Source organism: Phascolarctos cinereus, unplaced genomic scaffold, assembly GCF_003287225.1.
Source record: "Phascolarctos cinereus isolate Bilbo 61053 unplaced genomic scaffold, phaCin_HiC Scaffold_9;HRSCAF=440, whole genome shotgun sequence".
Lineage (NCBI taxonomy): Eukaryota > Metazoa > Chordata > Mammalia > Diprotodontia > Phascolarctidae > Phascolarctos > Phascolarctos cinereus.
In genome coordinates this window covers 208,068,780-208,094,136 of record NW_027556402.1, presented here as the reverse complement: position 1 = coordinate 208,094,136, position 25,357 = coordinate 208,068,780, and the positions used below count along the sequence as shown (strand labels likewise).

The 25,357-nt window shown below is 46.0% G+C and overlaps 1 protein-coding gene across 1 annotated transcript in view; it reads left to right on the top strand.

Moving 5' to 3' along the window:
• The window catches only part of OTOG (otogelin), a 102,059-nt gene that overhangs the window by 67,672 nt on the left and 9,030 nt on the right, over positions 1-25,357 (top strand). Inside the window, 19 exon segments of the mRNA XM_021005386.2 lie at positions 350-467; positions 696-775; positions 1,323-3,232; positions 4,136-4,304; positions 5,111-5,256; positions 8,887-8,976; positions 10,005-10,188; positions 11,645-11,865; positions 14,964-15,102; positions 15,421-15,615; positions 16,422-16,634; positions 18,847-18,870; positions 18,873-18,950; positions 19,205-19,312; positions 20,212-20,313; positions 22,276-22,374; positions 23,720-23,760; positions 24,436-24,511; positions 24,729-24,907. Of these exon segments, the coding sequence (XP_020861045.1) occupies positions 350-467; positions 696-775; positions 1,323-3,232; positions 4,136-4,304; positions 5,111-5,256; positions 8,887-8,976; positions 10,005-10,188; positions 11,645-11,865; positions 14,964-15,102; positions 15,421-15,615; positions 16,422-16,634; positions 18,847-18,870; positions 18,873-18,950; positions 19,205-19,312; positions 20,212-20,313; positions 22,276-22,374; positions 23,720-23,760; positions 24,436-24,511; positions 24,729-24,907 (4,172 nt within the window).

Here is a 25,357-nt window from a genome sequence, read left to right as displayed (position 1 = left end):
AGGGTAGAAAGGGGACTAAGTCCTCACCCAGGAGTATAGGCTGGGTCAGCTGTTCACCGTGAAGCTTTCTGATGCTCCCATATAAAGGTGACAAGCATCTACAAGCATTTGCTAAGTACCCACTGTGATATAGCAGTGTTCTATGTCCTAAAGATGCAAAAACCCCCCCAAAACAAAAAAGGAGCCCCCAAGGAGCCTATATTACTTCTAGCTTCTGGAATCTCTCACCTTTATGGGTCTGGGCCCTTGAAGACAGGACTTGAGCCTCTCCCTCCCCAGTGATACTTTGCCCAGGGCTCTGCATATGGTGGGCGTGTGATATGTTTGTGAGCATGATTCATTTTCCCAGATGCCAGATGGCAAGGCACTGCCTACCCCACCTGTGAGTGGCGCTATGATGCCTGCACCAGCCCTTGCTTCCAAACTTGCCGGGATCCTCGAGGAGCCAGCTGCTGGGAGGTCCCCAGGTGAGAATCTTTCACTAGAGCACAGGAATGAGTCACCTGGGGGAAGGCAGCATACGTGTTCCCACATATGCCTGAATGTGTACACATGTGTGCCCATTTGTAGGCATGTGTGAATGAGTGTTGTACATACAAGCGTGCATGTATGGGCTAGGTTGTAAAGAAAATTGACTGGGGGCAGAGTTGGGGATATTCCCTGCATGGAATACAGTGTCTCCATTGTTCCTGCAGGGTTGAAGGCTGTGTCCCTGTTTGTCCCACCCCCATGGTCCTGGATGAAGTCACCCAGAAATGTGTCTACTTGGAGGACTGTACGTGGCCAGGTTTCCTGTCACTCTCACCCGCTCTGTGGATTTCTCAGTGCCCTGTGGGATGAGTTGTGGGCATAGACCACTATGAACTCACAGGACCTAAGCCTGCTCCCCCATGAGTGGACTTGGAGAGTTTGGGATCCTCCTCTACTGCCTAAGAAAGGTCTGGAAGTCATCAGGAAAGTGAGAAAGGCCAGGGGAATGGGCAGGCCCATGAGCAGGAGGCCAGGGTCTGAAAGCCTCAAAATCAACCTGGGGAGATGATACTCTTGGGGTGCTGAGGTGGCTACTCAGTCACTACTAGCCTGAGCCTATACCATGCCCTTGAACTATGGAGGGAAGAAGAGGCACAGCCCTATCCTTGGGGAGGCCCTAGCCTGAAGAGGCAACATTGTCCGGGTCCTGGGAGAACTCCCAATCCTAGGGAAGAGAGACCAGTCATAGAAACACAGCCAACCAAATATCAGTTCTAGAGGGAATGATGGCTCTCGGGTTGTGCTGAGCAGATAATGGACCCCACCTCAGCCTCTCCCCTTATCTGTTTTAGGTATTGAGGCTGCAGTGGCTACATCCAGTGTGAAGACCCTGGTTCCTGGCCGAGATTTGATTTCCCCAGAGGAATCTCGAACCCCTGAGATGTCCCCAGCCATGGCTGGGCCTAGGGCACCTACCAGCCCACCAGCCCTCACCATGGCTACCTTGTCCCTGGCCCACCCATCATCCCGGGACACAGCTTTTGCCCTTGCTACGACTTCAAGCTTGCGGGCAACAATGAAGGAAGGAACAGAGCCGAGGCTTGGGTCTACCTTGGGAGGTACCCTCCAGCCTCCCTCAAAGTGGCTCACGGTTGCAGACCTCTCGACGGTGGTCCCAGCCGATGCGCATCTGCCCTCTGGCTCTACCATCAGCCTGCCAGCTCCAGAAGCCACCTCCTCCTCCATCTCCCCACCCAGGATGCCAGTGTCCAGTGTAGGGGCAACCACCATAAAAACAACTCCAGCAGAAGTGACCTTCACGGGAAGCCCAAATGCTACAATGGTCCTGATGCTCCCCACAATTCCCAGCTTCCATCTAATGTCCAAAGCTGTGACCATTCCTACACCAAGCCCCTCGCCAGTAAGGACCACTCAAACAGGAGCAAGGCCCTCCCTCAGTCTGGCTGTCTCTGAGAGACCCACTGAGATCTCGCCTGTGGGGCTCCCTCCCTCCGTGGGGCTCCAGGAACCATTGTTGATGACCCTGAGCACAGGGGAAGGGAATAGGACAGAAACCCCTAGAGTCCCCTTGGCTGAGGAGGTGACAGGTTCTAGCAGCTCTCTTCCATCTGTTGGTAAGACCTCTGTGAGCCCAGGACCAGAAGCTGCACGAGCCACAGGGCAAACTGAGACTGGCCGTACCACAACTACAGCCCTTTCAACTTCCCCAGTCAGGAGCCGGTTTTCCACTACCCTCATCATCCATCCACCTTTGGGTGCAGTTCTCTCAGTGACTGAAGCCACCAGCCCTGTGACCCTGACCTCTGTGACTCTGGGCACCTCTGCCCTCTCTGCAGCAAGGTTACCTGCTACACACTCACCAGTACCTGTGCCCTCTCTGGTTTCTGAATCAACTGTGCTATCCGTGCTGTCAGATATCAGCATGCCTCTGGCCGAGGCAGGGACACCATTGGGCACCCAGGAGACCAGCCACCTGTTATCAACTTCATCCCACCCTCCTCCATGGACCCTTATCTCCAGTCACCCTGCCCCTAAAGGATCTGGGGTTTCCACTCTGGCCCCAGGGAAGGACACACAGTTGTCTGTGCCCGTAACCACCTCCCTGTCCCCTGTGACCTTCCACCCTACACTTCCTCCGACCTCATTGGGCTTGACTCAAGTTCATACAACTGTGCAAGGTGTACCCCTGACCATGGTCACAGCACCGGCTTCACTAAGGCTGACCACCCCTCTCCTGTGGTCAGAAGCCGCACCCTTGACCTCAACCCATGAGATGTTTGTGCAAAGGGTGTCAGGGGCACCAGGCAAGAGTACCACTGAAAAGGGGGCTATCCTATCCAAGCAAGTGCCCCTCCCCACAACAGAATATAGTACATCCTCTTGGGGTGTCACAGAACTGCCTGCTACACCTCACTCCCCAGTGACTCCAGGGACTACGGCCAAAGGTGCTGGTGCCACATCCCTGCCACGTTTGTCCACATCGCTCCCCCTTGGCCCCCTAGCTACCAATGTGACGGGAATATCTTCATCTCCACAAACCACTCTGACCTCATACTTCCCAGCTTCTATGGCCCAGACTAGGGCCTCTGGGATGACCCTAGGGCTCCTGGCTCCAGAAGAATCTGCTGGTGAGGACACAACAGGACAGCCTGGGCGGTCAGCCCCAGTCGGAGGTGTCTCGGTGTTACCTACCTCAGTCTTGATGTCAATGACAGAATCTTCTACATTCCCAACATGTGTTGTGAGTAATTCATCATGGTTCTCTGGCTGCCTGTATAGTGACCCATCCCTTCCACCCTTCCCACATCTACAAAGCCTCCTCACTCCAAACACGAGTACTGGACCCTGCCTCCAGAGTATACTTGTAGCTGGTGACCAGCTCCTTCTAGACACTGGCTATTAGCCAGAGGAGAACTTGGGTTGCTTGCTTTATTTCTTTTGGGGTCACTGCCTGAATCTTTCAGGCTGACTGGCGTGACTCAGCTAAAACTGACACTCCTCACTTCTGCCCAGGCTGTGTGGCCTGGGCTTTCACCATCATGTTTGGCATGTAGAGCATTTTCCTGGGCACAATGCCACTCAGACATAGAAACAGTGCCCTCATTTAACCTTGTTCTACTGTGTCCTGAGCTCCTTAGATCAGGGCATTGCGTGTGAAACCATGTTAGTGTATGCCTATGTGCCCACTGGAGGATGCCACTCCATGACCCCCAAGAGCCCATTCCTCCTGGCACTTGCCAACACACTACAGACCTCTTTCTTATACTATCTGTTCTCAGTGCAGGACCCGACTTCCCTCCTTTTTTTCTTTTCTTTTGCATTTTAATATCCAGCACTTAGCACAGTGTTTGGCATATAAAAACACTTAATAAATGCTTTTTTATCCATCCATTCATTTTGGATTCTTCCAGAGTATGAACGAAACACAATTCACCTAGTGATGAATTATGTGTGCCTGCCTCCACCACCTCAGTCCCTAAACCCAATAAAGAGTTATTGTTGGTGGAGCTGAGGCAAGGTGGGAACTGCCTGTGAGGACTGCATGTCCTTTCTTATTCTCCCATACCCCCATACACCTGGGTAGGGATTCTCTCTACTCTGGCAAGAGAATGACACCATCTATCTCTCTTCCCATCTATCCCAGCCCATCATAGAAAGTGAGTGTGTCAGACATATCTGTGTAGAGGGAGAGCTGATCCGAGTTAACCAGACCCAGCAGTGCCCATACAGTGCCTCACCCCCACCTTGTGGGATTCTAGGCTTTGCTGTGCGTGCCAATGGAGACCAATGCTGCTCCCGCTGGAAGTGTGCCTGTGAGTAGCCGCTGTGGCTTGATGCTAAGGCCATATTCACTTGACCATGGGTAGGGAGTGAGGGGAGCAAGGGAGCTTGGGTAGCAGAGACACTCCCTCATCTTGAATGATCTCATGCCCGTTAGAATTCCGGTCCAGAATATGACAAACCTGATCTGTAGGAGAGCAGAGAGGTGACCTGCATCCCTGGAACTGCCCCTCATGCCTTCTCTACACTAGAATATAGGATTATGAGATCATTGAATTAGAGCTAGAAGAAGCTTTAGGAGTTATCTAGTCAAACATCTTCATTTTACAGATGAAGAAACTGAGGCCCAAGGTGGCTTGCTCCAAGATCATATAGTCAGTAAGCATCAGAGGCAAGATTTAAACTTGCATTTAAACCTACTCTTTCTACTCTATCTCCCTTAAAAAAACAATTAGTGTTTTGCTCCAATTGTAACAGAAAGGAAGGGGAAGGGAAGAAAAGGAAAGGAGAGGAGTGGGAGGAGACCAGGAGAGGAAAGGCCAGCCAGTGTCTTCAGTGTGGGACCTGGAGGGTGGGAAGCTGGTTCCATCACCTGTCGCCCAAATGTGAAGAAGTGAGGCCCCAATGAGATGCCCTTGCCTGGCAGCCAGCTGGCCCCTTCTCTGAACGAAACTGGGCTTGCAGGCTTTAAAGAAGCCAAGCTTTGGCCGTGCGATGATTTCTATTAAAATGGGTCAGCCATTTTCCTGGTGTCTCTAGGAAGGCAACGCAGACTTCCTCTTCCTGTGCAGGTCAGTACTGTCTCTTTAACCAGAATCTCTCTTCTGTCTGCGTGTAGGTCGATGTTCCATTTTTCCTGACTTGAGCTTGGTGACCTTTGATGGGAGCTACGTGGCACTGTTTAAAGAGGCCTCCTATATCGTCAGCCAGCGCCCAGAGGAGATGATCACCGTCCTTGTCCTTGACTGCAAAAGTGCAAACCTAGTAATTGCTTCATGCCCCCACTACCCTTAGGGTGTCCAAGGAACTTTGGATGAATTTGGGGAGTGAGAGTGGGAAATGTGCCCAACTAGGCAACCCAGTGAAGTGTTCTCAGCTTAGCTCTCTAATGAACTTTCCTTGTGACCCTTGGCCAATCATTTCATTCTTTGAGCCTCAGTTTCCTTATCTGCAAAATGATCATCATCTTTCCCCCTAAATCTGCCTTTCTTCCAAACTTGGCTATTTCTATTGAGGGCAGCACCACTCTCCCAATCACTCAGGCTTGAAACTTCAGAGCTATCTTCCACTCTTCCTTTCCTCTTCTTATTCAATTAGTTGCCAAATCTTGTCATTTCTACCCCCACATCTCGCACACATCAATCTTCTGCATACTCACACAGCTACCACCCCCAGTTCAGGTCCTCATCACCTCTCTTCTGGACTATTGCGGCAGCCTCCTGATGGGACTCCTTGTCTCCTTCTTCTCCCTCCTTTAATCTACATGGCTGCCAATTAATATTCCTAAGACATAAGTCTGATCACAACACTGCATATGTGAGACACTTTAGGAGTTTCCTGTTGCTTTTTAAAACAAAACAGAACAAAAAAGCCAGACAACTCCACCTGACAATTAAACTTTCCACCATCTAGCTCCCATCTACCTCCCCAGACTTATTTCTCATTGCTTCCCTTCACACATTTTATGTTCCAGCCTGACTGGTCTACTTGTTCTTCCTTGAACTTGACGTTCTATTGACCACTTCTGTGACTTTGCACAAACTAGCCCTTGTTCCTGGAATGCTTGTCCTCTTCACTTCCATTGCCCAGAATCCCTAGACTGCTTTAAGGCTTAGCTCAGGAGCCACTGACTCCTCCAAGCCTTCTCCTGGTTCCCTCAGTCATTAGGATTCCCCTCTGCCTCCAGTGAGACTGTATCTCCTCTGGGTACATGGCATTTCCACCTCTCCCTGTGGAATTCAAGTTCCTTAAAGGTTTCATTTTGGTTTTTATGTCTCCAGTAGTTCAAATGGTGTCCAGGGGAATCACTTAATAAAGAAATAAGTTTTTGGAATTGAATTTAAGTAACAGTTGCACCACCTCTCTCACTGGGCTGTTATGAAAAAGCTTAGTAAAATTAAGAGTGCAGTAGACATGGGACTTATTTTTATTATTGCTGTGGTTGTTATGGAGTAGAAAGAGAACTGACCTCAGAGCTAGGAAGACCGAAGTTCAAGTGTCACCTCTGACATGCACTGGCTGTGTGACCCTGGGCAGACCACTTACCCTTACGGTGTCCCAAATGACTCTCTGAGATGATACTGGTTGAATAATTGACAGTTTTCATTGGTAGCGGGAGTTTCCTCACTGGGAGCTGTTCATGGTGAGATAATTGCATGTCCAAACCAAAAAAAAAATTGTGGAAGCACAATGAGTTGGAGAACTAGGTTTGGGAGGCAGGACACCTGACTCTGAACAACTCTGGGGGTAGCAAGTTTGTGTTGTGGGTTGAATATAGGTAGGCATCAGAGTGTGATGGAAAGATGTTAACCTGAGATATAGGAGAGAGAGGTTTGAGGTTCAGCTTTTCCATTAAACTGTGTGATCTTGGCCAAGTCATTTTTCCTTTTTGAGTCACAGTTTCCTCAACTGTGGAATGAAGGAATTTGACAGCTCGTAGCTCTTACACACCTTCATTTTATTAAATATTTGTTGGAAGAATGAATGGGTATTCAAATTTGACTTCTGCATTACTCCAACCAAGACATTGGGAATACACAGAGAAAAAATCGAGCCTGTCCTCAAGGAGTCTGCCTTTTCCTGGTGGTCGAGGGAGATAGAAGTAGCACATACATGCATAAATGCAATACAATGTGTTGGAGAGAGCATAGGAGAAATTCCAACCGGGTGTTTTAGGAAAACTTGAGAATGCAGAGAACACTTTATTTTTTCTGAGAGTATCGAGGAAAGCTTTGTAGGGGATCTGAGCTGAGCTTTGAAGCAAGAGAAATATTCTAAAAGATGACCGTGAGGAAGGAGTGCATCCCAGGCTCAGAAGACAGCTTTGGGAAATTCATAGAGGTGGAGAATGGCATGACAGATTCTCAGAATTTAGCCCATTTGTGTTGGAACAGAGTGTGTGAAGGGGAGTAACGCACAATCATTCTGGAACAATCTAGATTGATTATGGAGGGCCTTCAATATCAGAGTAAGGAATACAGGTTTTATTTTAGAGGCAATAGGGAGCCTCTGAAGGTTTTTAAGTAAGGGAGTCATGGTGAGGCTTCCGACATAAGGAGATTATTTTAGCAACTGTGTGGAGAATAGATAGAAAATGGAAGAAATTGAACCCTAGACTATCAGAGTCAAAAGAGTGCTTAAAGATCAGTTAGTTGAACTGCCTTACTTTATATAGGGGGAAAGTCAGGACCAGGAAAAGGACTTGTCCAAGACGACACTTAAGAGTTATTAGCAATGCCAGGGCAGAAACTCAGATCACAGGATTCTAGCCCAAGGCATTTTCCTTTATGCCTCTTTGCATTACGGCACATTAGTCCCCACAGAAATTCTGTGGAGATAGCTCTCCAATCTCTGCATGGAAGTTAACATATTTCAGATGATTTGTGGCCACTTTTAACCTTAATGTGGCTGCCCTGTAATTCTGTTGGGCCCCAAGGCTGGGGTACACATGGAATGCTAAACCTTTTCCACACTGTCCAGGATGAAGTGGAACTTGGGAGGGAAATCTGTTACGAAAGAATAGCACAAAGCATTCTGTGGACAAACAAACTTCCTGGGGGTCTGATTCTATTGTGGATTATTGGTGCTTTGTAAAACTTAAAGCATTATGTAGTTGTTAGCTATTATTATTGTTTCTATCTTTGTTAGAGTGGATAACTGAGAAGGGGCTGGGTAAATTATCCTCTTTCTCCCCTTCCGTATTTGTTCAAACTGCTGTGTCCCCAAATGATTTGAGAGAGCTTTCTGAGGGAGAACTGGGGACAGGAAGAGTTGCTCAAGTCTATACAGGAAGGGCCCTATGGATGGCAATGGTTAGAGAGACTGGGAGGTGAAACTTGGGTTCAAATTCTGGTTCAAAGAATTTATAATGTACGGTACCATGGTCAGATTAAGCTTTTAAATTATTATTTATTAATTATATTAATTGATTAATTTGATTAATATATTTGATAATTAATTTAATAACCTTTTAAAGCCTCAGTTTTTTGATCTGTAAAAGAAGGATAAGGTACAGTCCTGGCACATGGCAGGTGCTTAAAAACTGTTTATTGACTGGCCTCCACTTGTGTCAGAGGGTTATTGTGAGGATCAAATAAATTAATTTTTATAAAGTATCATTAATACATCATAATGAGTGTATATTTGTATCATACTTTCTAGTTTACAAAGTGCTTTTTTTCTTACAACAACCCTGATAGGTAGTATAAGTAATATAACTCATTTTAAATATGATGAAACAGAGGTTAAGCGACTTACCCCAGGGTCCAATTGCTATTCAGTATTAAGACTGATGTTCAAACCAAGTCTATGGTCTCCAGGTTAAATGCACTTTTGATTTACCATATGACTTTCCTTGTATACATGCGAGTTATTAACAATGCTGTTTTTCTGTAGGGTCACTTGAACTGGCCTCCTTTCTGCCCAGTGATACTGAATGTGACCAACCTAGCCCACCACATGACCATTGATCGACTCAACAGGACGGTATGAACTTCCAGAATATTCCTGTCTCAAGGGCAACCCTGTCCTAGAATTACTGTGACTGGCTCAGAGGGTAACAGGTGGGCCATCCCTGGCCCAGACTACCATCACCACTGGCATTTTTCCCCCTTGCTTTGACCAGGAAAAACTATAGATGGATCATTTATAAATTTCACATCGATCAATGGGCATGATTGTAGAATGTATTATTAAAGACCTGCTTTGCGAACATTTAGAACTGGCAGTGGGATTACTGAGGGTCAGCATGGCTCCACCAAGACTTATTCATGCCAGATTGGCCTTATTTCATTTGTTGACAGGACTGGGAGCACAGTGCTAGGTCAGAGGGATTTCATAAACAGCTCTTCTTCCATGTTTGTGGCATCCACACATTCAATCCATGGGCCACCTATGTCTTTATCCAAGTTACTGATTTAAAAAAAATTAAAAATTAAAAAAAGTGAACAGAAGTCTTAACTATAGGGTCAATGGGATTAAACTCTACTATTCTAGGTCTAGCCAGACTCTGCTCTGGCCGGAGTACTGTATTCAGCTCTAGGCCCCACATTTCAAGAAGACAAGTTGAAGTGTGTCCCGTAGGGAGATGGAGAAATGACTAGAGACCAGGCTATAGTAGGGACAATGGAAGGAACAATTAATGTAAAACGTGATAATAATTTTCAAGTATTTTGAAGGGCTGTCATGTGGAAGAGGGAGTAAGCTTGTTCTGTTTGGCCTCAGAAGGTAGAGTTGGGAGCACTGGGTGGAAATATAGAGGCAGCTTTAGACTCAGTTTAAGAAAAAACCCTTGGGGACAGCTAGGTGGCACAGTGGAAACAGCAACGGCCCTGGAGTCAGGAGGATCTGAATTCAAATCTAGCCTCAGACACTTGACACTTACTAGCTGTGTGACTTAACCCTGACTGCTTCACCAAAAAAAAAAAAAGCAAACATTATAAAGAAAGTTTGAGTGTATGCATATTTAGAGATGAATTAATTTCTGTTTGTCGCCTTTCTTCCTTCTCCTCTAGGTAACTCTCAACTCAAGGCCCATCTGGCCACCAGTGAGCCAGCATGGATTTAAGATTGAAGATACGGGAAACATGTATGTGATCCGGACTCCCTCACAAATCCAAATCCAGTGGTTCCACAGCTCAGGGCTTATGATTGTGGAGTCCAGAAAAACTGATGAATTTGTGGGTGGGGGTCTATGTGGTAAGTTCGGGATCTCTGTAAGGGGGTATGGGAAACAGTTGGTAATGGTGATGGGAAAAGGGATGTGTGGGGAGGGGCTCATGGAAGGGGGAGGGCAGTGCTGTCTCTCTGATCCTTAGATTGTTATAGGGCAGACAGGACCATGAGAGACAATGACCCAGAGCTCAGGCTGTCAGGAAGGTCTCTGGCAGAGACCGAAACCAGCTAGGACTGAAAGGCAAGACCCAGAGGCAGAGAGAGGTCAGATAGCCAGCAGGAAACAGAATCCCCCATTATAGGTCTGGAAGTCCAAAGGAGTCCAAGATCAGAGACCCACATCAACACACACACACACACACACACACACACACACACACACACACACACACACACACGTATGTATGCATGTATGTATGTATATATGTATATATATACATACACACGTATATATATATATATATAAACGTGTGTGTATGGAGAGAAAGTATATGCAGTTATAACATATAGATACACACATACATGTACATATCTATAAATATGTGCTACACATATACATAGGTTATAGTGACACATGCACACATGTGTATATATGTGTTTTTGTGTCTCTATATGCATGTGTATGTGTATACATATGTATATATACATGCATGTACATGTATATACATATACATGCATATATGTGCATAGATATAGATACACAGTTCTTTTGCTTCTGTTCTCTTTGTTTTTGTATCAGTTAGTACAAGTCTTCCACCTTTCTCTGAATCACCTCTATACCTTGTTCTCATGCAGCACTAAGATTCTGTTGCCCTCACACACTAGTTTGTTCGGCCAGTCCCCAGGGAATAGGTGCTTCCTTCGTTTCCATTTCTTTCAGCCACAAAAAGTCAAACACAGTCACCACCAGTCCCTTTAATCAGGAAAAGACTGCTCCAAGGAGCGGGGCTACTCTTGAGAAAGTTTAGAAATGGCTACACAGGACATAGACAATAAAAGGCAGGGCATTAGAAGCCATCTTCTCCAATCCTTTCCCAGGTGTGGAGACTTCTTAAATCACAGCTGGAGTTGAATCAGTAGATGTGCCTGTTAGTGGACCTTACCGGGCTTGTGAGTGGGACAGTCTGACCTGCAGCAGAACCAGCTGCCCTTTGCCCTGACCCTAGACATTGGACCGTGGGCTCCTGACGCTCCAGGGGCCTAGGTTGGGAGTGTGGAGACTGTCTAGCCAGGGAGGCCTGTGTTTTAGGCAGTTCGCCATCACCCTCAGAGTAAGCAGCTTGAGCTGAGGTTGGTCTTCCAGAGGTGACCAGTGGGTGTGGAAAACCAAAGTCTTGGGAGTCGAACAGGGACGGGCACAGGAAATTGGAATTTAGAGTTGGGACATCCGTGTTTTCTGCTGTGATGCTCACCACCCCTACCTTGGCTGATCCAGGCTCTTCAAGGTGGTACTTGTCACATCATTCCACTCTGCCTGTAGGTATCTGTGATGGTGACGTGGCCAACGACCTCACCCTGCCTGATGGCACTGCGCTGGAAGAAACTGAAGACCCCACCCCCTTTCTGGACAGCTGGCAGTTGCCCAGCACCCTGACATCGGTGGGTCAGTTCCGCTACCGGGAGGACAGCTGTGCCACTGCAGACTGCTCACCTTGCATCCGCATGGTCTCCAACCGCACCTTCAGTAGCTGCCATGATTTTGTATGTTTCTTCCTACCTGGAAGGATGAGAATGGAAGGGTCAGGAGGGAAGGGCCCATCAGAATGGGATGGGACAGGAGATGATCAGTGGGTGTAAGAGAGTTTGAGCCTTCTCCCTTAATCCATCATCCAACCTCAGCCCTGTGCCCAGGTGACCTATCTCCCATTTGGCCCCTGGATTCCTTTTTGGCAGCCTATGGGGTTCCCATTGGGAGATATCACAGGACAGAGCAGGATTCAATCCAACCAAGCTAGGGGCACGTATTAAGAGTAACATAACTCTCTATAGCAGAATTCCAAGGCCAGAGTCAGGAATTGGGATGGGCCTGGGGCAGGAACAAGATATCTCTCTGGCTCCCTGTAAAATTCCATAGAGAATAATCCTGGTAAAGAGGTGTGGGGTGGGGATGGTAGAGAAATGTGCAAATGAGCCTCCATGGTGCTTCTCTTACTTTCTAGATTAAAATGTCTTAACATAAAGTCTGTGACCTTGTTTTTAAAAAATTGATAAATATTTCAGTATAATTAGTTTCCTTTATAATCTTATGTATTTTATGCATTAAAATTAATAAGCCCTGCTGTAAATATTCATTACCACAGTGTTTATAGAAGGAGTGACCCTAATCTGTCCATTACTGTCACCTGTCCTAGTCTGACCTCTAGGTGCTGCAATTTCCTAATCCCTTGTCCTCAGTTGGAAAAAATCCCTTCTTCCCTTTAGCTCATCAGTGAAAAGATTGAATTAAAAAAACTTTTAGGGTTTAGGATTGCACCTGTGATTTTTACCGGTACAGGAAACTACATGGTGAGAAAATAGCCTGTAATAATGCAAGTCAGCACCTTCTTTGCAATTTGAAATCTTAAAGAGTTGCTCACCCAGCTTGTGCATCTTTGCCCATGGGAACACTTAACACATGGTTTCTGTAGGTAACATCAGTCAGGTCAACAATCATTTATTATGCACCTATTACATGCCAGGCATTGTGCTAAGCATTGGGGATACAAAGGAAGGCAAAAACAGTCCTTGCCTTCATGAAGCATACAGTCTAATGGAGGAGACAATATGCAAACAATTATGAGCAACAAGATTATAAATAAATAAATATATATATATAATATATATAATATATATACATGTATATACACATATATTTGTGTATACGTATATATGTGTGTATGCACAGATGCACAACACACACACATATATATACATATACACACATATATATACACACACATACACATACATATATGTATATATGTGTATTATATATATATGATAAATTGGAGAGTATCTCAAAAGGAAGGCATGAGCATTTAGGGGGACTAGGAAAGGCTTGTTGCAGAAGGTGGGACTTTAGCTGGTATCTGAAGGAAGCCAGGAAAACTAGATAGTAGAGACAAGAAAGGGGAGAATTTGGGGCATGGGAGACAGTCAGTGAAAATGCATAGAATCAAGAGATGGAGTGTTGCGTGTAAGAAACATTAAAGAGGGCAATGTCACTGATCATAGAGTATGTGGAGGGAAGTAAAGTATAAGACGGCTGGAAATGTAGGAAGTGGCCAGGTTATGAAAATCTCTAAAAGCACAACAGAGGATTTTATATTTGATGATGGAGGAAATAGGGAGTTCCTAGAGTTTATTGAATGAGGGTGGGAATGGGGCTATGGTGGAGGGATTGACATGGTCAGAGCTTCAATTTAGGAAGATCACTTTGATAGCTGAGTGGAGGCTGGGCTAGAGTGGGGAGAGCTTTGAGGCAAGACCAAACAGCAAGCTGTCCAGTCCAGGCATAAAGTGATGAGGATCTGCACCAAGATGGTGGCAGGGTCAGAGGAGAGATACTATAAAGGTAGAGTAGATGGGATTTGGCAACAGATTGGATCTAGGAGTTGAGAGAGTGAGGAATTGAGGATGGCACCAGGTTGTGAGCCTGGGTGACTAGGAGAATGATCATACCACTGAGAATAATAGAGAAATAAAGAAGAAGGGAAAGTTTGGAGTGGGAATGGAGGGGGAAGATAAGCTCAGTTGTGGACAGGTTGATGTCTATGGGACATCCAGTTTTAGATATCCAAGAGACAGTAGGAGGTGTAAAGCCGGAGATCAGGAGAGAAGTTGGGGCTCTATCCATTCACCAGGGTCATGACAGTGCCGCATTATAGATGGGGACAGCATACTCTGTCTGGGAATTTCACCCATGGTGGTTTGGCTGATATATGTAGAGGAAGGAGGGGAAAGGGGTTGGGAAGGAGAAAAGAAGTGCCAGGCATTGTGTTAAGTGCTATTTACAGATATCACCTCATTTCATCTTTACAACAACCGTGAGAGGTAGGAATTATTATTATCCCAATTTTGCAGTTGAGGAAATTGAGGCAAACAGAAGTTAGGAGACTTGCCCAGGTAACACAGCTATTAAATATCTGAGGCCAGCTTTGAACTCAGGTTTTCCTGACTCTAGGCTGGAATTGAGAATTTTGTGATTGTATTGTTAGAGGGGTGATTTCCACCAACAATAAGGAAAAAGTCACCTTACAATGTCACCCAGATGCAGGTCCAGGGCTTAGGAGCTGGTTAATAGAATGGAACAGAAACTCTTTCAGACCAGGGGCTGCCTTTAGTTTTCACACAGTGACTTTTACATGTCCATACACAGCAGGTGCTTAGTAAAGTCTTGTACTGAAACAGATTTGTCCAGTAAGGAGACCAGTGTGACTGAGACAATTAGCCTCAGCAGATTTAGGGGCAGAGTATGGAGATCAGTATGGGACACTGTGTCTGCCCATGGTCTAGGCCTTACAACTTGAGTAGAATGTGGGCTCTGACATCCAAGGCCTAGCTGCAGTTTAGAGGAGTTTCCCTGACAGGGGAGGGTAAGTCAGGGAGGGCTTCCCAAAGGAGGTGAGTATGTAGAAGAGGTGAGGGGTGGGGAGGAGACAAAGCTGTGGCACTTGACATGGGGGCTGTTCTCCTAAGGACCTAAGGAACAAGGCACAGTAAATGATGAGAGCTTTCAACATAGGGTGGCCCCAATGGGGATGGGCAGTGATGCCTTTGCTGGAGTGGGCAGGTGGCATTAATTGGTGGGTCTGCTCCAGGTAAGCCCAGAGTCGTTCTGTGAGCTGTGGATCAGAGACACCAAATACGTGCAGCAGCCCTGTGTGGCATTAACTGTGTATGTGGCTATGTGTCACAAATTCAACGTGTGCATCGAGTGGCGGCGCTCTGACTACTGCCGTGAGTTGGGGAGGGGAGGAAGGGAGAAGCTTCTTTGTCACCACCAATCCTGCCTTCTTCTCTGTCACCTCCCTCTTCCCAATCACCCATCCTTCTCTAATAGGATCTACCCTCATCAACCAAAATTAACCCTGAACCAATACTTCCTCTACAGATTTTGTATGTATAGTTTTTGAATGTCACTCTCATTAGAATGTAAGATCTCCGAGGGCAGGAATAACGTTTTACCTTTCTTTGCACCCCTAGCACTTAGCACAGTGTCTAGTATATCGTAAATCCTTAATAAATGCTTTGACTGACTTCCCGACTTCCCTCCAGCCTTTTTATGTCCTGGAGACTCTACCTATCAGGCCTGTGTGGCAGTCTGTGACACTCCTAGAACATGCCAGGATGGCGGACGGGAACCCCCTGACCCAGAGCTCTGTTCAGTGCTTGGAGAAGGCTGTGTGTGCCCTGAGGGCACTGTCTTGCACAGGCTCCATTCTGCACTCTGCATCCCGGAGGAGAAATGCGGTAAGTGCCAATTATGGGGTCCCACAATCCAGCATGCAAGTTTGGGGGAGCTGGGGATCAGAGGCCGTTGAAATGGAGGGGGACACAGACATATTCCCTGCCTCTCTGATGCTGGGGAAGGAACAAGTCTAGAGCTCCAATCCAGTTGTCCTGTGCCAGCCTGCAGGCTCTGACCAGCAGAATGTAAGCTCCTTGAGGGCAGGGACTGTTTGATTTTCAACTTTGTATCTCCAGCACCTAACACAGTGCCTGGCAAAAAGGAGTCAATACATGCTTGTTAATTAATTGATTGGTTCTGGACTCAAAGTCAGGGAGAGAGGATTTGGTCAGGGGAGCAGGGGAAGCAGGCAGGTATAGGAGGGATGGAGGAGGATGCCCTGTGAGGTTTCATCCTTGAATTAGCACAGGGATATGGGGGAGGGGCAGAAAGGGCTACATCTCATCTCAGAAGAAGGCTCCCCTTTTCTAGACCACATAGTTGTTCCAGTGTCCTTGGGGACCATTCTCCCTAAACAGATTATCCTGACTCTGCGGTCAGAGGATTTGTGTGATGATTACTACCTGTGTGACCTTGGACAAGTCATTTCTTCATTGCCTTGGATCTCAGAGGGCTGCCTAGATTGCTCATTGAGATTCTTTCCATTTCTAGATTCTATGCACTATATGGCCCTAGTGAGTGTAGGTGATGCCCTTCTTGTGCTGAATCTTGCTCTGTGGAGGTGGGAGAATGGATGTCCCAGAGAGACCCCAGTGAGGCTAGGTCAGAGTTCTCCCAGCCTCCCTCACCTCCCTGCCCTCCTTCACAGCATGCACAGACAGCTTGGGTGTGCCCCGAGCTGTGGGTGAAATCTGGAACAGCTCACTCAGCGGCTGCTGCCAGGACCAGTGTGTGGCCCCCAACACTATCATCCCTGTGGATCTCGGCTGCCCTGAAACCCAGCCTGGTGGGTGCCAACGTTTTGGTGAAGTGGCCCTGCAACTCTCCACAGAAGACCCCTGCTGCCTGAGCACAGTCTGTGGTATGTCTAAGTGAAGCCATCTGCTTACTGGTTCTGGGTCTTCCCTTTTGCATAATGGAGAAAAACAATCCTTGCCCTAACATCTCTCAGGTTATTGGATGGATCACCAGTATTTCAGAGCTGGAAGGATATTGAAAGATTATCCTAAAGTTATTAATTCATTAATATCAATATAATCATTAATAATATTTATATAATCATTAATATATTAAAGAATACTACTATCATGATTAACATTAACATGTTATGTAGTCTAATCCACTCATTTTATAGACTTGCCCCAAATCACCGTTTGTTAGTCATGGACCTGGGATAAAAATCCAAGTCTCTTGGTCCAAATTAGTCTTCTCTCTGCTGTGTTAGATAACACTCCTAATTTCTTCTGAAGCATCCCCATGACACAGTGCAGGACAATGGGAAGAATACTGGATTGAGCCAGAAGACAAGGCTTTATCCTTGGCTTTGAGTGTCTTACAGTCTAGACCATTAAGGAGGTATTAGCTTTTTTCTGCTTGTCCCCCAGGCGTAGAGCTGGGATTGATGACTGGGAATTGCCAAGAGGCAGATTTGGGCTAGATGTGGGAAAAGATTTTCCAGCAGTCAGAGCTGTCCATAGACTGCTTCAGCGGTTCATGGGCTTCCATTCAAGTCAATGCTGGATGACCCGTCCTTGGGTATAATGTAAAGGGGATTCTTGGTCAAGTCGGAGTAGGATTCAATGGATTCTGAAATGCCCAGATGGTGCCTGAAAATTCTGGGATTCTGTTAATCTAAGTCAAGAGCTGGCTTTACTCTTTAGCTTTCTATATGACTTTGGGCAATATGTAAAATAAAGGGTTTAGACACTTCCCTTCTCTGGGGAAGAATTGGAAGAGGCTGAAGATGACAGCGGGAGAGGTTGCACATGATGCAACTTTTGTCAGGTCCTGCTTGACCATTTGACTTTGTTCATTGGGAAGGTTCAAACAGGTGTTGGGATGTATATTAAGAAATGGCTGTGATGTGAAATACATTGATAAAAGTTTAAAAATGAAGGTGTGGGGTTAGATCATCTCTATGGACCCTTCCAGCTCTTAAAAAAAGATCTTGATTCTAATTATTAGTTTATGACTATTCTGTTATCTAATAGATATCTAACAATTTTATATATATAGAGAGAAGATGGTAGAGAGTATATTTCTAAGTAGAGGACCCATGTCCCTCAAACCTATTAGACCAGAGGTCCTCAAACTTATTTGGCCTACCACCCCCTTTTCAAAAAAAATTACTCAGCACCGCCCTGGAAGTCTACTTTCTTTAACCCTTTAACTTTTTTTGAAATTTGCATCATTTCAAAAAACATACAATTTTTTTAAAAATGACATCTTAAATTTAATAATTTATTGTACATTTGTGGGTTTTTTCCTGCATAAAATTGATGATGCAATGTTGTCTCATGTAACCATATAATATCATAATGCATGCTGGACTTCCCCACAATGTGTGACACACTCACCTGCCAACACTTGCTTGTTAAGATCTGTTGGCGGACTTGACCATTAATTGGTTATAACTTGCATTTTGTTTATTTGGAAAATAATGTAATCACTACGACTTTAACTCTGCTACCCAACAGATGAAACACGTATGGACAGTTTTTCAAAATTTCCTTATCTTCTCTTCTTTCTATGCTTCTACCTCCCCCTTATTTTTATTCAATGCCCCCCAATTGCACCTGAGGCTCCTACCACCTCCCCCATCATTCCAGTGCCCCCAGGGGGTGATATTGCCCACTTTGGGAACCTACGTGTTAGACTATAAGATCCTTGATAGCACATTGTCATTCTTTATAAATAGCTGCATCATTGCATGCTCAGTGCCCACAACAGTACACAGAAGGATGGTAAATGATGGCATGGTTATGCATGGAGATGGGGAGGCCGGTAGAGGAGTCTGGGTTCAGGGAAGCAGTGGGGCCCTTAGTTTTGGGACTCCCATGGGGCTTGGGGCTCAGAGGGTGTCCTACTAGGTTGAGAGCACAATGTGGAACCTAGCATGTGGAGGCCAGTAGAGGTAGGCCAGGAAATGGGTAAGGGCAGAGATCAGGAGCCTTCCCTGAACATTAAGTCAGAAGGGGCTGGTTGGCTCTCTGAAGACCTTCCCTATGACTGAAGAGGGCTGGGGAGTTCTCAGGCCCCCTTGGTGACTCTATTCTGTTTTCTTACATGGTTAGTATGTAACCAGACACTGTGCGAGGGCTGACCCCCACCTGCCCCCCTGGGGATAGGCTCCTCATGCACTACGAGGAGGAATCATGCTGTCCCAGCTACACCTGTGGTAAGTGAACATCCAAACTGTTAGATGGGCCACTTGGAGATGCCTTCTTCCCTCTGGGAAAAGGGGCTCCCCAGGACCCCGGCCCTACTGAGTTAGTTGTCCCTCAGGGATGGAGGATGGAGATCTCATGGTGGGCACAGTGGGGGAAAAGAGATCTACAAAGGCCACATCTAATATCATTTTCCCTGGATCTGGTTATGGGCTTTGGCCAGATATAGGGATGGGGCTCAGGGCTGCTTGTGACTTTTCACCAGAATGTGACCCAGAGCAGTGTGAGGCCCAGCCCGATCCTCAGTGTCGCCAGGACCAGATGGTGATTGCCGGCCGGCTTGGGGACACTTGCTGCATCTCCTACTTCTGTGGTACAGTGGCTGTGGCATCTCTATTAATGAGGCAGGGCTGCCTCTTCCCACTCCCCAACCTTAGAGAAAATCAAACTCCTTCTCACTGCATCATTATACTTCAAGATCAATGACCCCTTGACCAAGGCAGAAGGAGGTAGCCACTCCAGTATCTGTGAGGCCCACATTACCCATCTGGAGCTCTTTTCTTCCCTACCTGGGCCCATGCTGTCCTGTTAAGAGAAGTAGCAAGGAAGGGTTTTCTCCAGATGCATGGAATGGTAGTAGGGGGTCTCAGTCCCTGTCACTGGGGAAGAATTGGAAGAAGCTGAAGATGATAGCATAGATAAAATATGGTGGTATGCAATGGAAAGAGCCCTGGCCTGGGAAACAGGAATCCCAGGTTCTAATTCTAAGACCTGAGATCAAATCCAGCCCCAGACACTTATGGGCTGTGTGACCCTGGGCAAGTCACTTAAAAATAAACAAACCTCCATTTGCCTCAGTTTTCCCATCTGTAAAATGGGGGATAAAAATAGTGCCTACCCCCCAAAATTGTTGTGAGGATCTAATGAGATCATATGTATAAAGAATTTAGCACAGTGCCTGACACATAGTAAGTGCTATGTAAATGTTAGCAATAATAATAATAATTATTATTATTCTTAGTCCTGGTTCTGCCACCTGTTCACCATGTGACCTTAGACAAGGATACCCAGAAGAGCTTTCTGATTAAGCCCTCCCTAGGACAAGACCACTACAGGGCCTTGAAAACACCCTCCCTGTTTTTGGTGCAGACCTCCCTGTTCTGTTTCTACTCTGTTCCAAGACTCTTGGGCTCTATAGCTAGCCACACTGGCTTCCAGAGCCTCCCCGTTCCAATTGATGTGGTCTTTTCTCCTCTCTTCCTGCCTATACAGCCTGTGACACTTGTCCGGACCCAATACCCACATGTCAGGAAGGGGAGGTGCTCACAGTGGACAGTGACACCGCAGAGCTGTGTTGCCCAGTCTATAGTTGTGGTGAGTCTGTCTTGGAGGGAGCTGTCCACAGGTATGAGGCACGAGACCTTCCATTGACGCTCTCTGCTGCCTGTGCCCTAGGTCCCTGCTCAAAAGCTCTGACTTAGGACCAATGGAGAAAGTGCCCTCCTCTTAAGGCAACCCCATTAAGCACCTAAAACAAATAGCAGACCTCCAGTGCTTAGTACAGTGCCTGGCACATAGTAGGTACTTTATAAATGTTTATTGACTGACTGCCTGATTGCTTGAGACTTGGATTCAGGTCCCAGTTGTGCTTCATGCTAGCTTGTGTATCATTTTAGGGTAGTTGGAAATCTTGTATTTTGTTTATTCTTGCAACAGGGTTACCCTTAAAAAATTTTCACTGATCTGTTTTGTTTTTACATTATAAACATGTTTAGATTACCTCTACTCCTTGAGCAGTCTCTTGTAACAAATTATGACAGTTAAGCAAAACTAATAATAGAGTAATCTCATCTGCATGTGTGTGCAACCTACCACATCTATAGCCACCCCTCTCTACTTTTAAAAAACTGCTTTTTAAAAAATTCACAGAAACCTATTTTCTCTCCTTCCCCTCCTACTCCGTTGAAGAAAAGCAAATTTCTCATAACAAATATGCAGAGTTAAGCAAAACAAATCCCCTTATTTGGCATATACAAAAATCTCTGCTTTCATTCTGCACCCAGAGTCCATCATCTCTGGCAGGAGATAGCAGAGGTCATCATCGGTACCCTGAAATCATGGATGATTACTATATTAATCATTGTTCTTACACATTTTTTTTTAAAATGAAGAAAGATCTGGGGTGTTTTTCTTAGGAATGTGGGGCCCCAGAATTTAGCCTTATATCACTGGACTATTTTGGCTGGGGGGTGGGGTAGAAAGGTGGGAAATGAGTTGGGGAAGGGTAACTTAAACTTCATAAAGTCAGCACTAATATGCAAATAATTCCAATTATAAAGTAGATAAATCAGGAGCATAATGGAAAAAAGAACAGAGCTCAGGGTTAGGAAGCCCTGGTGTTCACCCCAGCTCCCACTTATTAGGCAATACGTCTAATGTCTAAGAGCCTCAGTTTCCTCATCTATGAAGTGGGAATGATAATTTTTGCACTATTCACCTCACAGGGCTGGTGGTAGGAGAATGTCCCATAAACGTCAAAGTCCTGTGATAATGTGAGCTATTATCAGGGGATGATTTGATTTACAGAAATTTGATTTCAGGAGGGTAGCCATTAAAGCCACTTCTCTCATCTATTTTTTCCTCTCTTATAACACAACTAAATGTTTGGGTTTCTAGCTCCAAGCCCCCATAAAGCTGAATTGTCACTATGATGAGGGACCCTAGCCAGGCCACCCTGAAGATAACTTTTGGACAAGGATCTGGTCCCCCAGAGGCCTAGCTATACCCATCTATTGGTTAAGTCAACAAATCCAGTTATCCAGAAGGCAGGAATAACCAACACTACATAAAGTTGGGCATAGCCAAGGCTAGCCCATCCCTGCCCTCTCGTCTGCCTCTTGTGCCCTTTCCCTTTCTCATTCTCTCCCTCTTGTCATCTCTTCCAGGTCTTTCCAATTGATTTTAAACCAAGTTTGTTCTTCAGGAAAGTCAATGTTTCCACCCCCCGATGCCCTCCTTTACACATTACGTTCATGTCGATCAATCATCCCTGCTGAGATTATCACAAAGTCCAAATCCTGGAAATTAAATTTAAGGAGCTTTTTATTGGAAAGTCTTACATTATTAATATAAATACAGCACAAGAGCAAAGCCTAGGCTCCCCAAAGATCCTTAGAGGCAGGCTAGAGAGATGAGCTCATTCGAGAGGTTTCAGGAGTATCTGATATGAAATTCTGTTTAGACACCTGGTCCCGTGTGAGGACATCCCCATGGTTTCATGCTCAGATACTGGTTACTTCAGTGTCACTGGTCCAACCTATTCTCTTTCCCTGCCAGAATGCCAGACTTTTCGCTGCCCCCAACTGCAGTGTGGGTTGGGCGCATCCCTGGTGGAGGTGTGGAGCCCTGACAGATGCTGTCCATACAAGTCATGTGGTAAGTGAACCCCTGGGCAACAATGCCTAGGCTGGGGACATTGGCTGGCACCGGGACTCTTCTCTTCCTGGGTGCTCCCAGTCTCAAGAAGGTTCTGAGCTTGGGCAATGCCATGATGGTAGTTACTGAAATCTGACTACTTCCAAAGGGTTCCTCATGAAGGAGCATGGTAAGCCCCTTACATTCCCATCACTCTCAGTGCTGATTCCTTTGTTCACTTTCCTACCTGAGCAGAAGAGAGTAGGAAACACTCCACAATGCACCTGGACATTTGCTAGTGTCAAACCTGTGGGTTTTTTTTCCAATCAGAAGACAGTCTCTTACTTAATGGGCCACCTTGACTCTGTTCTTTGAAGTTAGAGCTTGTGTTTTTTCTAAGACATGTACAATGTCCAATACATATGAGGATTAGGTGCAAAATCCTTTTTTGTTAAAGAGCTTGGAGCCACAGAAATATAAACTTATTAGTATATAGTTTTTCAAACACATTTTTAGCAGAGCTTGAACATGTTTCTTTTCTTTTAAGAAAACATTTTATTAATGGCTTCTATTATTACATTATCATAATTTCTATTTTGAGAGAACCTTCCCTTAACAGCACAAAAAACATAAACCAAAACCAAATGACTGCACCACTAATCTCACTCACCAGTGTAGGTAACGTTCCATGCCCACAGTCATTGGATTGGACATAAGATTTGGGAGGGACCTTAGTGGTCATATAGTCTAAATCCTTGTTTTGTAGATAAGGAGGGTGTGGCACAGAGAGGTTGCTCCAGTCACGCAGGTGGTATACTACAGAGGCAGGACGTGAACCCAGGTCGTCTGACTCCTTAGGCAGCACACATTTCACTGAACCGTACTGTCCTCTGCCTTTCTAATGAAAGGAGAGCAGTACATTTCCTCATCTCTCCTCTGGGACCAAGCTTGGTCACTATAATTATATAGAGCCTGGACAAAAGATTTTAAACAGAGAGAAGGATAGGAAGAAGTTTTTATCCCACTTATCTTTGAAGACTAGTCTCCAGAGGTAGACAGTGTGGCTGCAGATTGAAACATCTATCTCATTGCTTCCTCCCTACCCTCTGTCCTTTCCCTCTGGTTGAAAAAGCTTCAGTGTTCATTTTCCTGGGTTCTAGAACACTCTCTGTTTTCCTACTCTGGGTTACAACTCACATGGGGAAATAAAATGAGAGCCTGAGGTCTTTTCTGGAGGGCTGTGTACATACCTGATGGCCGGAATATAGGAATCAAGGCTCTGGGACTGTGGCCTTGGTACCAATGGGTAGCAACTTGGCTTGGCTGTCCCAAGCTCAACCTGGTTCTGGCCCTTTCTATCTTTCAGAATGTGACTGCGACACAATCCCTGCACCTAAGTGCCACCTGGTAAGTAGGCTGTGACTCTCTTTCCTTTGCTCCATATCTTGGGTTCTCCTCCGTCTTTTCTCCTCGCTTATCCCCTGTTGACTCTTTTCTTTAAGTAAGAGTAAAAAAATGGTGGGAAGAGGCTCTTCCAGGAGTTAGGAGCCAGGCTTTGCCACTAACTTGCTCTGTTACCTTGAACAAGTTAAAAAAAACACAAAACAACACAGAGTATTATAATTAGAGATGCCTCCCTGTATTTCCAAATGTGAAAACTGAGTTCCAAAGAAGGGAAGAGGCTTTTCCAAGGTCACACTGCAAGTTAGTGGCAGGGTCAAGATGAGAACTAGGCCCTGTGACTCCTATGACAATGCCCTTTCCCCTCTCCCCCAAACTGCCCATCTTCATCTCTCTGGGCTTCTGTTTCTACATCTTTAAAATGGGAATGATGAACTTTGACTCGTGACCCTCTCAGGGATAGATTCCCAGGTGTGTTTTGGGTGGATCTGTCCCTTTTTCACTGATTGGCTAGGCTAAGAAGAAGTGCAATTCCCCTAGGACTGCCAGGCCACTTCCCAGTGTCTGGTAGAGAGGGAGCAGCAACTAGGACAGGGATGCCCAGATACCCTCCTACTGCTACCCTGGGCAGAAAAACTGGGTAGCCATAGGAGATTGACACTGACCTCTGTGTGCATACAGTGGGAGCTACAGCAGCTTGATACAGAGTTTGCACAGAGTGCTGAGAATGTTTGCGATTGTGTCAAGTATAATTGTGGTGAGTGAACATGGGAAACAACAGGGTGTTGCCAAGGCCTATTCAGGCCCAATGGCTCCACCAGTCTCCATCCGCGGTGAGGGAAGGAAGTCTCCCTCTGAAGTGGCAAACCTGTGACCACCAGGAATGGGGTGGTTGGGTTGGAAATCGGTGTGGAAGGCCTACCCTCCTCCCCCTGGATCATGACCGTGATCAGTGTGTGTCCCTCTATGACCAGTGAAGGCCCCAGTCTGCCTGAGCCAGGAACGTGGGGTCTTACAGCCTGGCCAGAAGGTGGTAGAACTCTCAGCTGATGGTGTCTGCAGAACCTCCCACTGTACTGATGTACTTGACCCCCTTACCAGCTTCTACCAGATCAACACTACATCTGTCCTCTGTGATGTACAGTGTGAGGAGGTAAGACTCCACACAGAATATGGCTTTGGGGGCCTGGTGGGAAACCTTCCTTTTTCTTCTGGGATGCTAACCAACTTCAGGGGTCCATAAACTCCCAAAGCAGGAAATGAATGAATGAACGAATGAATGGGAAACCATGTCCTGATTAAGGATTCTAAGTAGGAGGAGAACGAATGTTTCAGAGGAATAGAGAGAAAGTGGAAAGTGGCTAAGGAAGGAAAGCAGGGTCAGAGTAAACCATTAACCATGAACTATGACCCAGAGGGATGTTTAGAGGATGTAAGGCTGAGGCAATACTCCTGAAGTAACTGGAGGGTGATGTCCAATTGTTCCCTACCTCCATTGAGGGGGGAAAGAGAGGGAGAGAGAGAGAGAGAGAGAGAGAGAGAGAGAGAGAGAGAGAGAGAGAGAGAGAGAGAGAGAGAGAGAGAGAGAGAAAGTGAGAGAGGG